At 34.4% G+C, this 14,540-nt stretch overlaps 2 protein-coding genes across 3 annotated transcripts in view; both read right to left on the bottom strand.

Annotated features, from left to right (window-relative positions):
* Positions 1–3,191, bottom strand: part of LOC103129390 (ras association domain-containing protein 1-like) — a 52,052-nt gene extending 48,861 nt beyond the window's left edge. The window contains exon 1 of the mRNA XM_007540459.2: positions 2,459–3,191. Within this exon, the coding sequence (XP_007540521.1) occupies positions 2,459–2,975 (517 nt within the window). The 5' untranslated portion in view covers positions 2,976–3,191. The remainder of the gene's footprint in view (positions 1–2,458) is intronic.
* A 1,671-nt stretch (positions 3,192–4,862) lies between these two features.
* Positions 4,863–13,213, bottom strand: LOC103129389 (apoptosis facilitator Bcl-2-like protein 14). 2 transcript variants are annotated; one of them, XM_007540458.2, is made up of 7 exons: positions 12,869–13,213; positions 8,728–9,139; positions 7,318–7,407; positions 7,147–7,235; positions 6,404–6,562; positions 6,188–6,301; positions 4,863–5,263 (listed from the first exon to the last, which is right to left on the bottom strand). In XM_007540458.2, the coding sequence occupies exons 2-7, from the start codon at positions 9,128–9,130 to the stop codon at positions 5,228–5,230; spliced, it is 891 nt and encodes a 296-aa protein (XP_007540520.1). In that variant the 5' UTR covers positions 9,131–9,139; positions 12,869–13,213; the 3' UTR covers positions 4,863–5,227. The 2 variants fall into 2 exon arrangements, with proteins under 2 accessions (XP_007540520.1, XP_007540519.1); XM_007540457.2 differs by lacking the exon at positions 12,869–13,213 and adding an exon at positions 10,381–10,491.
* Between the last annotated feature and the right edge of the window lie 1,327 nt (positions 13,214–14,540).

Raw genomic sequence — 14,540 nt, 5'->3', positions numbered from 1 at the left:
GTGTAAACTAGCTAAAATGAACAAGTCAAATTCATAAGATAATTAGAGCAAAAAATTGAGATATTAAGTTTTTCTGAATTAAAAGTATTATTAGAACAAAAAGTTCTAGTGTTTGATGTTTGCTTTAGGGCTGTCATAAACTAACACCAGCTAGTTAGCTAGCTAGTGCTAGCTTTCCTTATTAAAAAAGGCAGTCCTGAAATTATTGCTGTCACAATTCATGTAATAAGTTGTTATGCCAACAATAAATTCAATAAATTATAAATCAATAAAATACAGCTTTTTGTCTGTACCACTTCGGTGTCAAAGTAGAAGGGAAATATATACACACAAGTACACAGGATTTGAAACTAAATATAGCAACTTAGCTAAATAGTACTAGCTTTATGAAGTTAGCACTCGCTAGCTTCATATAACAAAAAAGGTAAAACATGATTGTTTTCCTCATTTATTAAGGTCATTGATCTGCCACTTAAAATTGACTGAACTAAGGTTTTTATCATTGTAGTCCATCTATTTTATTTATTTGGACAGGAAAAACATGTCATGTGTGCTTTTCACATAAACTAGCTGTAACTTGTTAGCCTGTTAGCTAACATTAGTCAATTTCAAAGCATAGGAAAGCAGGAAGTGTGTTTCTGGTTTTCTCCTGTGTAATCAGCTTACATCCTCATTTTAGCTAATAAATTGATTACAGTGGACGTCAGCCTGTTTGTGGTCCAGCATTTGTTGACTCACCTATTCACGGATTTTTCAGTGGAACATTCTTTTTTTTCCCTTGGCTCTGATTGGCTGTAGCTACATGTATATATAGGTACATGAGCTAACATAAGGAAGAAGTTGGGTGTTAGCTTAATTTGGTAGTGCTATGACATATTTGTACTGCTTATCAGTGCATATGAAAGCATATTTGGTGTTTGAACTATTAAAACAGGCAGTTGTGAGCATTTTTAGAGGAAACTTAAGTATTTGTGGATTTAAGCAAAAATATTCCTTCAAAAGCTGTGCTATAACATTTAAGCTAGTTAGCTGGTGCTACATTGTTTGTCTATATTTACAAAGAACATATTTTTGGCTATTATTTTAGTGAAAAATAATATTGAAAGTGAAGCTAAACACAGGAGAGGAAAAGGCACAGCATCAAAATCTAAATGATACAAGTTTCGAAATGGAAGAATATACTCATGAGGCAAAACTTCTTCTTCATAACTTCCTCCTATTGTTTGCCAGATAACATCACACACAGAGAGGGAAGTCCAATGTCTGTAGACGAGTCAGTCAGGCTAGTTTTTTTTACCTGAACTAGTTCACCTGCATACTGTCCACATTCCTGACATCAAGCATTTCAGAGCCCTGCCTACAACTTCTGAGCAGTCAGTCTTTACAAACGCCAAACTGAGTTAGCTGTCACATGTCATCATGTCGACTTTATCTTGACATCAATCAGTTCTTACAAAGTATTTCAACCCCAGCTGCAAATACAGATTGGCTATTATGTCCAGATTAAATTATTTAATACATTTTTCGATATGATTCATAGGATGACAAAATGAAGTTGTGAGTTTAGGCTCTTAGTTGTACTTAAAGCAACAACAAAAAAGGGTTTTGTGTTGTTATTAAATTGCTGGAGAGATCATGGTTCTTAAACAAGAGGAACATAAACTGTTTAAAGAAGCTAGCCTCAAACTGCACATAGATAAATAAAAACCTGACAAGTTGTTTTCAATCCTTTTACATTGATATCTGAATAAAATCCAAGGAAACTGGTATAACAGACCTAAATGGTAAATTGAGTCCACCTGTATATGACATAAGTAAAAATGGAGCTTATTATTGAAGGCCTAGGTTTCCTAGAGTTGAAAGGTCTAAAGCAGATTTAGGGTATAAAACAATGTTCCAATCTTTGAGCATTTTAATTAAATCAAATCTACAAAGACATGGCTACCTATACCAGGCAAGACAAGACTAGCGTTAATCGAGGAAGAAGTCATAAAACCCTTCGTAACCCTAAAGAAGTAGCCCTGACTGTTTAACATTTTGCCCTAAACCAAAATACATTACGGAAGAAGACCATATGTTGAAACATCATGCTGTGAGGGATGCTTTTCATCACCTGAGAGATCCAGAAAGAAAACCAAACTATTAAAGATCTGAGATGTAAAGACTTCAGTCCAATTGAATAATCAAGACTTTGGTCTCCATTCAGTCTGAGTTTAACTGTTTTTGAAGGAAAGATGGGAAACATTTTTAATTTCTGTACAGGGTAAATTTATCCCAAAAGACAGCCGTAGATGAAGTCAAATTTGGTTCTACAAACTGGGTTTCATGTTTGATTTGTTCCCTTAAAAAAAAAAAAGTAATTTCTGTTTCACCTCACAGTTTTCGGTTGCTTAAAATCCAAACTCATTGAGGTTTGTATTTGTCTTTAATGAGGCAGTTTGGACCTCCACCGTCTTACCTGCACAGGTGAGTCCGTGTTGGAGGATGTAATTGCAGCACACATCGCACCAGTTGTTCTCGCCTCCCGGCTCGAAGGTGTGTCCCTCCCCGGTTTCCTCCTTCACTCTGGGGTCCTTTTCTCCGGGGGAGAAGATGGTCCTCACGTCGGGGGCTCGAAACCGGCTCTTCCTGCTCCGGGGTGGCCCCCCACCTTGCCCTTCAACCCCGTTTTTAGCAGCTTCCGCCGGCTTCTTCCTCTCGGGGCTCCGGGGTTTCTCCTCTCTCGGACTCCAGACCTCCTCCAGGCTGGCCGATTGCGGGGAGGAATGCCGCCGGATCACTCTCACCACCGCGCCCTTGTTGGCCTTGGAGATCCGCATCCTGGCTCCGGGCGGCGGCCACGTCGTTTCGCAGGGAGCCTCGCAGGTCGTCGGGCTCAGCAGGGATGTGTTGATGCGAACAGGATCCGCTGCCGAGTCACCCGTGGGGGCGTTTTCACGGATCCGAGGCGGGGGGTTAAACATTATTCCCTTCATGCTCGGCTGGCTCGGACGGGTCTCTGACACCGAGCCGCGTCCTGCCGCTTAAAGTCCGCGTTGGTTGTCGGAGAGCAGGTTGATCTGCCGGAGAACGGGTTGGATCTCATTTCAGACTCCACAGCGGCCAGCATGACACGCTCCGCTTACAAAAACGCAAATTTAAAGTTCCTTACAAAGACTGCAAAGTAATAAAACCCAACTTAATTTACCCACACTGTCTATGCAAAACGTAAGACTGCCAAAAAATAATTCGTATCCCGTTTTTGCTTATTTTATTTTGCAACTCTCTATCATGTAAAACACAGTTTGTAAAGTAAAGTCAATAATATTACGGTTAATTAAAAAATAATAGTCTTCAAATTTTTATGTAAATGAATAGAAAAAAACGAAATTAAATGTCAGTTTTAATGTAAAAACGCAGTTTGACACGTCGTAGTTCCGATTCTGATCACGTGAGGGCGCTGTTTAAACCTAAATTAAGTTTCTGTTGTAACTAAAATGCAAATTTTAAAGGTCTCTACAAAAATTGCACAATAACAAAGGTGTCTTAAATCACCCACACTGCATATTTAAAAGCTAAGCCTCCAAAAATAATTCAGTCTGCTTTATTTTGGTTTAAATGTAGTTTTATATGTAAAACACCTTTTGTAGGCAAAAGGTGTTTTAACTTTGAAAAGAATAAATGTCATAAATACACAGAAAAAAGTTAATATAAATTTTAGTTTAAAAGTTAAACCAAGGTTTATGCAGTTGTAGTTCCTTTATTGATCAGCTGAAACAAGTTTCTGTTCCTGAAATAAAATTTATTTTCCAAAAAGTAATAAACTCACTTAAATAGAGGACTGTCAATTCTAAAGGTTAGCCTGAAAAGACAGACTTTTAACCTTCTTATTATTTTAAGTTTTTATTGTAGTTTTCATTGTGAAACTTTGCATAACAGATAATCAAATTATATTATTTTGTAAATATGTTAGAAATGTAAATCACTTAAATATTAGGTTAAACGTTTAATAAGAACCGTTCAAAAAAAAAACCTTTGACTGATTTCACACATAAACTTCATTTTAAGTTTAGATTTTTAATAAACTTTTGCATTAGTTTAATTGGAACCTTTCTGTGCAAAATCCATATATGTAAAAAAGAAGTAAACATGAATATAATGCTTACATTTTATATACAAAGTATATAAAATTAATATTTTACACTCCATATCCAGAAATTTGGTTTAAAATGGATTTTAACTATTTATTGCAGTGAATTACAGTTAAAGTTATATTTCAGTTAGTAGTTGTACCAATAACCAATTTTGTTCAATGTCAAAGTTATTTATATAGCACTTTAAAACAGGTATAAAACGCACCAAAGTGCTGTACAAGAACAACAACTCAAATGACAAAACAGAACACAAAACAATACACCAATTAAATGCCAGAGTAAAAATGAGTTTTAAGAAGTGATTTAAAATGATCCAGGCTGTGGGCAGATCTAATCTGGAAAGGTAAGTTATTCCATAAAACAGGAGCAGGAGCAATTTTGTTTTGTGTACATTTTCTTCAACGACTTATGGCTCATTTTATACAACTATGTTCTTATTTGAATTAATCTGAACAAGTTGAGTAAACTTTAAGATATTCCAGAGAGGGATTTTCACAGTTATTTTCTCATACTCAGTACAAGATAATTGGAGTTTATCAAAATAAAATTACAGTAAAAGTAGCTGTAATTAAAGCTTTTAATTATAGCTACTTTTACTGTAATTTTAAGGTTAAAAAATATTCTAAAAATATTGTATGAACCTTTTTGTTGGCCATGTGTTCGACTCTGGCATTTTTTGTAGATATAAAAACCTTAATTTATTATCTTTGTGAAATAAGAAAACTGATATAGTACCACAAAATGTTTTTATTCAAAAATAGAATTTAATGTTTACACTTATTGGTAACAAAATAACATTAACATAAAAAAGAAAAAAACTTAACATATTGTTTCTTTTTTTTTTATAAAAGTGCAGGTGCGTTAACAAGACATAATGTTTTATGTAATTAAATAAATTAATTTTTGTTGATGGTAGTCTGTACAATAAGTGCTTTCCATTAAATTAATGTGAAAAGAATTTCCTCTTAAACTTTGGTCCAAGCAGAAAGAAAACTGCTCCTTGTAAACGATGAAGGTCCTGAGTGATTCTCTTCTTTGCACCATTTTAAGACTTTTTTTGTTGTTGTTCTTGTAATGAATAATCAACTTCCAAATCAGTCAACTTCCTCTTCATCAGGAAACACTGCCTCCTGTTGGAGAAAGATCAAACACGTTTCAGAAGGTTTAGAAAGAACTGGGTAAGTTTACTTAAACACAGAAACAGGAAGTGGTGCCATATTAGGAAATGGAACTACTCCGGAACTAAAGGGGGCGCTATTTTCTATTTCCAGTCATTGCTGACAACATACTGTACCAATTAAAAGGCTCTCAGAACAACTTGTATATATGAATTTTTGTGTTGTATTTTTCTGTATACTACATTTGTTTTTGCCATTTTTTTTCAATAAATTTGCTTTAAAAAATATAACTCACTGATATTTTGATGTGTTTATATCACAAATGCTTTTTTAAGTTATGTAAAATTGCTTTTTATGTAATCCTTGCTTCTTTAATTTCCCCTGTAATTAGTGGAGTTTATTATTAAGTATTATTTATAATGAATGTTTTATTTTGAATGTAATCTGTGATTTATTTATATATATTATTAATAGACTTAAAAAAAGAATGGGACTAAAGAGCTAAAAGGGGCACCATTTTAAACAGAAACTCTTTTTTATTTTGAAACATTACAAACTCGATTTATTTTATTTTTAATTTCTATGTCTGAACAATATTTTACAAACATTGTAAAACAAAATTAAAATATAGGTACATTTTATGAACATTTGCAGTTATTTCTATTCCCACATTACTGCAACAAAGACCTAAAATTATACTTTTATTGCAAATAGCAGCTTTAATAAAACAAGAATAAGAGAAGTGGAACCAACAAACTCAATTAGTTGAATATAAAATATTGTTTTATGGATGATGACGCAAACAAAAACAAAAAAGAGACTCCAGTAAATATTAAATAGCGCCCCCTACAGCTCTGGAGTGCAATTGTGTCCTTCCCAAATATGGTATTTTCCCTTTTTCTGGGAATTTAAAGCAGGAAGTGAGGATGTACTTACGTATCCGCCCTGCTCCTGAGCCCACGATGAATAATATTCCTGCAGATATCGAGCTCCATGTTTACATAACTTGACTTTGGGCAACGCCTCCACAGAGGCGAGACGACTAGTTATCTGATGATAAAAAAAAAAGAAAAGAAAAACATTTGTATGAGACAAAATACTGCCATTAAAAGGTACAAACTGCAAAGCTGTGAAGCAAAAAGCTGCTGTCACCTCTAAGGCGGCAGCGATTTGGGTTCTGTTGGCTGCTTGGGGTCCTAAGGCGTCAGCGTCCGGTCTCCTGAAGCCGATCCTGATCAGAAATGTGTTGAGAAGCCTCGCAAAGAAGCTGTAGTCTAAAAAAAGGTCTGCAGGAATGTTCGCCAGGGGAAACTGTGGGTGGACATAAAAATAAACTGGTTAGTTTTGGGAAAAAAAACGTTTTAACTGTGTAACTAACCACCAAAATTAGATCGTTGTCTCCATAAAAAGTCTCCAACAACACAGAAAAATGGTTTTTGTTAATCAAAAAGTTGCTAAATACAGTGAGAAAGTTTATAAAAGTTTATAAATAAGCAGCAATGCTTCTGATCCCCTCCCCCCCTCATCTGTAGATGTAGCCACGACCCTCTGTGTCACCTGGCTCCGCCCACTTTGATCGAATTTTCAAAATTTTAATTTCATTTTGACAGAGTTAAAATCAATAAAACATGAAACAGATCCAGTTGCTATTTATCTTTTTAAAAATCATGTTTTAGTGAAATATAGGACCTCTTGTTTATATTTATTCTTTTTATAGCTTCTGATAAAACTGTGACAATAATTCAACCTATGAACCCTGGATGAGCCATAACTGACTGAGTCAGTGTTTTATTGTTGACTGCAAGTGGAAACTCCTCCATTGCATAATAATACTAAACATTAGTCATGTGCAGCCGGACTTCCTGGAAGAACTCGATTTACTGTAATTTCCTTACCTTCTTGACCAGCTCGTCGCCTTGTGCCCTCAGCAGCAGACCAATCGCCTTCTCCAAGTCATCTTCTATCTTCCCCTCATCAGTTTCCCCTGGTAAAGATTTTACAGAAATTAAATTTTTTAATTCAAAGGAACAACATTTTAGGGCTCAAACTAGAAGTAAGAGACTTGCCATCAGAATCAATGACGGGAGTGAACTGAAATTCATCGGCGATCCCGATCACCCGGTCCGCCACTTCCTTCATCGCATCCTGATCTTCAGCTAAAAGAAACAAATGAAAACAAGCTGCAATGTTACATCAACTGGGTCATTTTCTTTGTTGCTCACTTCATTTTTTTTTTATTTCAGTCTAAAATTTTGACAAAGCATCAGATTTAAGGTTTCAGTTTGTAGAAGATGAAATACAGAACTTGTTACATTTATGGGACACTTAGTAAAAACTTCTAAAATAAACTCTCCAATGAAATTTTAACGTTTAATTTGATTATATTCATTCAATAGCAGAAAAAAAGAGCAAATGTTGAGCCATTTCCTACCACACTTCCAGGTGGATGGATATTAAAAGTATCCATCCACCTGGATGCTTCACCCTCTTATTGCTTTTACAAATCAATCAGGATCAGCAAAATTTGACGTTTTTGACCGAAAAACACTTCTATGTTAAGTGAAACTATTTCTACAAAACAACGACAAAAAGTTCACAAAACAAGTGACAGCATGAATATTAATTTTGTCGAAATCAGTGTTGCAAATTGCATTGGTAATGATTGATTTCTAAAAGGAACAAAAGGGTAAAACATCCAAGAAACTGTCTTGTGCTTGTCATTTGAGGTTTGAAAGCTTCTGAAATCCACTGTTCAGATAAAAAAATCAAACGACAGAATTTCTAAAAAAAAAACAAAAAACAAAATAGTCAGAGAAAAACATTATATTTTCTAAGGTATTTTTTTCCCCTCTGCTGAATAAATTATACTCAAATTACATATTAGATTAATAGAAATATTTAACAATGCGAATCTGCTTCTGCAATAAAAGATGAATTTATTTAAAGGCTTATTCCACATCTTTACAAGATGTGCAGTTAAATGTGTTTAACACTAAACGTTTCACATAATATTTAAACTCAAACCGATTTTATAGGCATAGTTTGTCCATCTCAGAATTTGAGTTACTATATTTGACATCAATATTAAAAAAATATTTCACCATTTTGTTTAATACTAATAAAAAATAATTTTCCTCAACATCAGTTGCCTTATAATTAGTAATTTGTCTGTATAACAAACATTTTTATTAAGCTTGTAGCTAAATTCCAACATTTATATCATAATTTACAAGCAATTAAGCTACAAGCTTAATGGTAAATGTTAAATATGTTTTCACTCCTGATTAATTGTAACATAATTAAGTTGATTTCAAGCGCAAGTTGATTTCCTGTTTGTTGTCTTTTTACATTATTTGGTTCTGAACTGAACAAAAACATTTTCTTTCTACCTTTACAACCATAAAAGCTTCTTCAGATGTTTTCAGATTTTTTTTTCTGCACAAATTAAATCTGAATTATTCAATAGGGAGTTTTACCATGATGCTCCTCGTCTTTGTCTTCTGGAACAAAGTTTCGGTTCATGGGGTCATTGAGGTCATCATCCTGTGGTGATTCTGGCTCCGCTGTCTGAGGCTTAACACACTTGAAAATCACTTTCAGATGCCTCAATATATTCTTTTTCTTCTTCTTCTTCTTCTTCTCCTCCTCCTCCTCCTGGTTTTCAGTCTTTCCAGACGTCTGAGTCAGCGTTTCTTCTGCAGCCGAACCATTAACTTTGGGTGTGTTGACTTTTGCTGGCCGCCGCCTCTGAGCGTAAGCCATCATGAGTCTGAACTCCACTGTGTCCTCCATGTTTTCTTTGTCAGAGTTCAAATTATAGTCCACGTGAGTCGGGCCGTTGATTTTTCCAACGCCGTTTTCCACTTTATCGTTCTCCATCTTATTTATCTGTAAAAACATATCGAAGTTGTATTTATTTATCAAAAAAAACAAAAAAAAAACAAAAAATAATTTTAGTTAGAATTTAACCTTTTCCCAGCTGAACATTTAGTATCTGAGGTTCATGGTTTAATTTTCTATATTTAAGATACCAAAAAAAAAAAAAAATTCTTTGGTTACTAAGGAAACTATTTCTGCAGGCACAGAACCAAAGAAAAGGATAATAAATAGACAAAACAACTCCTTAGTAATGATTAAATAAAAAAAACTACAATTACAATAAAAACAAACAAAAAACAATTCCCTCTTATATACGCAAATCTCAGAATCTCCATTCATAAACAGGATAAAAAAAAATTTATATTTATGATTATTGTAAAAGTTCAACATGAGCTTTTTGTTAACATTTTTATTCTTTAATTATTCCAACTCTAAATGGAGTCTGGAATAGAAATAAAAAATCTGCATACCTACACTGGTCATACTTAAACTATATTATTATTAATATATTCATGTATCCATTTTAAATCTAAAAATGTATATAGTTATATTAAAAAAATATCACATTTTTATTGTTTTCCTTATTTTTCACCGCTTAGAGAGTGTCAAAGAAAACTTGATGCTTTGGCTAAAATATTAAATAAATAAATTACCATAAACTCAAATTTTGTATTGTGAAACTTTAAGTATGTAAGAAAAACAAACATCGCTCTCGGTATTTTTTGGCACATCTGGGTTGCTGTACAAAAAAGTTTAATCTTACTCATACTCGTACGTACTGTCGCAAAAATATACAATAAAAGCCTAAACCTACAGGTCTATGAACTCGAGAAATTTATCCTATCCCGGTTTTATTTGTGTAATATTAGTTTTCTTGTATGTTCAAGTTAATTTTTGGATATTTTAAGTGTATTTTCTGATTAAGGAAGTTCACGAATTCATGTTGGGGCATGTTGAAGGAGTTTCCTCAAACAGCTGTTTGAATGACGACACAGATTGAAATCTGAACTGTGACAGGACAAAGTTAGACAGGTTAAAAAGGACAAAATGTCGACATATGTATTACTTATTCAGTAAAAAAGAAAAAAACATCGTAGTTCTGCTAGTTTAGCGGTGACATTACGGTCATCTTTCTCCGAAGGTTTAACTTTTTATGGTGAAATTAAACCAAAAACGTATTTTAGTCTCGTTATAAATTATAAAACCTAATTTAAAAAACCCCCAAAGATGCCGAAAACTAAAGTACTTACTGTTCTCTGTCAGAGAAAAAGTCTTCTTGTCGTCCGTTGAGACTCTTCTGACTTCTACCAACCAACCAAAGTTTGCGTGAGCTGCGTCTCAGTTTTATTACGTTTATGACGTCATTAGACGTCACGTGATAACATGTAGGACGTTTCCTCGAATATGGCAAGCCGTTTTAATATAAATTCAGTTACTGTGGCAAGCCGTTTTAACATAAATTCGGTTTCGTCTGACTATCCGTAATTACATTCCAGATATCTAAAAATGCATTTTGACTAGACAAAACTACATTTTGACTATCCGGAATGGTAATTTAAGATATCTGTATTTACATTCTGACTAGTAAGAATGATAATTCAAGATATCTTTAATTATATTTTGACTAGTCAAAATTCCTTTCAAGATATCTCAAATGATCTGTCATTTGACGGGACACATATCCTTAATTACGATTTAAGATATCTTCAACACAATTATGACTAGTAAAAATTACAATTTTAGATATCTGAATTAAGAATGACGTGGAAGCCCCTTTGTGGTGTCCAAACAGTTGCCTGCTGAATTTTATGTTTTTTGCACAAAATTGTCAGTAAATCCCACAAATTAGAAATCAGCAAATATGAACTTATGAAACTATTGAAACCTTCAAGAATCTTATGTTGTGTAAGATATTTAAGAAAATAATACTGAAACCGCACCCATGAATTACTTTGATTGTTATCTCTAAAATATGTCACTTTTTATGTTGAACACCAGACATTTCACCTCTTTCCCACAGTTTTTCACTTAGTTCCACGACTGAAGGGGATTTTATAGTCAGTGTTAAAAGCAGCACAGAGTCTGAAGCGATAAGATTCTTGAAGGTTTCAATAGTTTCATCAGTTCATATTTGCTGATTCGGTTCTGTATCATTGAATATTTATTTCTCCTTTTTCTTTGTTTTCCTTAAGCTTGGATAATCCTACTCATAATAAGAAGAGAATTTCTTCTTGGGTCCATATGAATTTCCTGTTACCAGATGTGGAGTATTTCCTTTTACCGGAAAAGGAAATTCTCCTTCCTGTGACCGAGGAAATCCGGTCACAGGAAGGGGTGGGGGGGCTTTCCTGTTACCGGATGTGGAGAATTTCCTTTTACCGGATGTTAGGGGGAGCGGGGGAAATCCGGTCACAGGAAGGGGTGGGGGGGCTTTCCTGTTACCGGGTGTTAATATCATTTAATCCATCAAACTCCGATTAAAATTTGACAGAAGGGAGTATATATATATCTCTAACGGGTCCCAGGTTACAAAACATTGAGAAATACTGATCTAAAGTCTAGATGCACCACATTACTCATTAGACAACATGTTTTTTTCTTACCTAGTCATAGGATGATTCAGAAATATTAAGACATGTGACACGTTTGTTTTTAAGAATCATATCCGAGTATATTTCTTTGGCTCTATAGCTACAAATATGATAAACATTAACAAATAGTCAACAATTGCGGTGTTCCATGCTGTTTGGCTGTAGCTCTGAGGATATTCACACCTGATAGTCCGGTAGATTGGTTCAATTGGGGGCCAAAATTACAACTTTTACTGTGGTGTAAAAAAAGGAGTTGTAAATTACTGCCAAAAAAATCTCAGAAAATTTGATATCTCAGAAATTTTCTAGAAAAAATAGTAAATTTCTGAGTTTCAAAAGTCGAAATCTCAAAATTTCCGAGTTTTTTGGGTGGATATTTCTACCTTCTCCCCCCCCATCTATAATAGCCCCAACACTCCGTCATACTTTGACGCTACACTGTCAAATGATCCACTCATTGAAAATCCTGTTCCAATCCTCGCCTGTGGTGGCGCTGCATCAAGAACCGCTGAAGGAAGCGACACGAAAACCTCCGAAGAAGACATAAAAGTAACGTCTTTATAAAATATAAAGAAAAATGGAGTAGCGTCAGATTTTAGCGGTTGTAATATTTCTGAATACAATCTGAAGATATCCTTCTGTGAATTTTACACATTAAATATATTGAAACACTTTTCCTTCCGTCCTGTTGGCCATTAACCTTTTCACATTTAGCCTTTATTTACATTCACACTACAACGGTTTGTGCTTTAGTTACATTGTTACTCGATGAATGATGAAGCTAAACCAATTTAAATGCTGTTTTTTTGTAATTCCAACCTCAATCGCGTTATTTATCGTGACGGGATTGAGTCATGACGGCTTTCCAGAAATGAACTCATGGTAGAAAATGTTGTTCTTGCCCTGTTTGTCACAACAAGGAGTCCACATGACTTTCATGTCAGAGTAAAGCCAATGGCAACGTCATGAGATCCTCATATGCTGAGACTTTAAAATTATGCCGAGTCACAGTCATAATATCTTTTGGTTTTCTTTGTATTCTAAACTTCCTTGTTTTTAAATTCATAGAAAAACATATCACTTCTTTAATTTGACTTTACATGATACTTTGTGTCTGTGTAGTAATGATGAGGCAAGTAAAACTTACTGATACACAGGGAAGCAACCAGATGAGCGAGATTATTACTAAAATGAACCCAGGTGGGTCTAATTAGAGCGTAAAGAGCTGAGGAAGTGAGATATTTTGTGATTGGTCACAAACCGGAAGTGAGCGTGGTCACGTAATGGACTTCCCAGTAGTTGTGTTGTTTACAGTTCCTAAAAGAAAGCGTGAATGACTCACAACACACATCAGCATAGTAACAGAGCACAAGACTTCTTCAATGTCTTTAGATGCCAAACCGAAAGCTGACAGAACAGGAAGTAGCTACCTCTTCAAGTTTACCAGAAAACAACAGTCAATGGAAAACAACACACAAAGATGTTGTGTAACATCAGCAGTAGAGTAACAGCAGTTACTCTGAATGATAAAACAATATTTATTAGTAGAATTAAGTGATAAAGAACTATATCTTGTTGGCCAATGATGAGACTCAGGAGGATGTTTTAGATGTAGCGAGGAAATTCAGAAGCAGATGAACAAAATGGCAAATACAGAACCACTTCTGGCACAAACAGGAACCAAACGGGGCGATTCATCCTCCACATGACGCCGCTGCACTTCACTCCTTTCTTTATGGAGCCAGAAGAGCTTTTCACATTAGGCGGCATTTTAGAATGTGTTTCTAGGAAAATTATATCAAAATAGTTGTCACTGAGTGACAGAAAAACAAAAAAAATCTCTGTGTCCTTGCACTAATTTTATTGGTTAATATATTTGAAAAATAAAAAATGGCGAACCTTCCACCATAACTCCATTTATGGTGAGAAAAAGTCTTCATTGACGTCTTATGTTTCACTGAAGTCATTCCCATTGTGTGGCTTTGGCTGCTATTGACCAAGTTTGGGAAGAAAGAAAAGTAAGCAAAAGGAAACTCACTTTTCAGGTGCGAACTCTGAGGTTACAGGGAGTTCGGCGGTACCTGTTTTCTACCTGGAAGTTAAGATTTCTGCACTGCTAACAGGAAAAATCAACAGAATTGTATCTCCGTTGGCATATTTTTAATATAATGTACAATGTTACGCGATTAACCAAAGAATATATACTATTAAATGGATTAATAAGCAATTAAGTTGCAAAGAAAACATGTTGGTAAAATAATAAAGATGTTGGTGAATGTTTACATATGTGTAACAAGCTTCTGTAAAACAAAACAGCTGATTTAGATTGCTATTAATTAACATCAGCATCATGTTGAGCTGCCAATGGTTCTTAGTGAATTGCATAAAGTGAATAGAATACTAAAAAAAAAAACTACTTTTTTTCAACTTTACCTTAAATCAACAGCTAATAAGTGGATAAAACCTGGACTGAACTGGGTGTTGCTACCAAAGACACATCCAACTGGTTTTGGAATGGATGCAGCTGGCTAACTTTAAGCTTAGAAAACAGCAGCAGCAAAAAACAATAATATTCAGAAACATAAAAATAAAAAAAATCACTGGACCAGGTTTGTGGTATTAAATCAATCAAATTAAAGTAACTCCGCTAAATTTGCCAATAGGAGTGTTCCTATATCCAGACAAAATTAGCTTGTCTGTAGCTACAAAGAGAGTGGTTGAGTTGCATTTTACTAAATTAAATATGAGTGAAGGAGTATGGACACATTTATTTAGAGAAAATCCTCAATAAATGAAATCTTGTGTTGCTCTCCTATTTC

This window comes from Poecilia formosa, unplaced genomic scaffold (assembly GCF_000485575.1).
Source record: "Poecilia formosa unplaced genomic scaffold, Poecilia_formosa-5.1.2 Scaffold542, whole genome shotgun sequence".
NCBI lineage: Eukaryota > Metazoa > Chordata > Actinopteri > Cyprinodontiformes > Poeciliidae > Poecilia > Poecilia formosa.
Note: the sequence above shows the minus strand (reverse complement) of the source record. Positions and strands in the feature narration are given on the sequence as shown.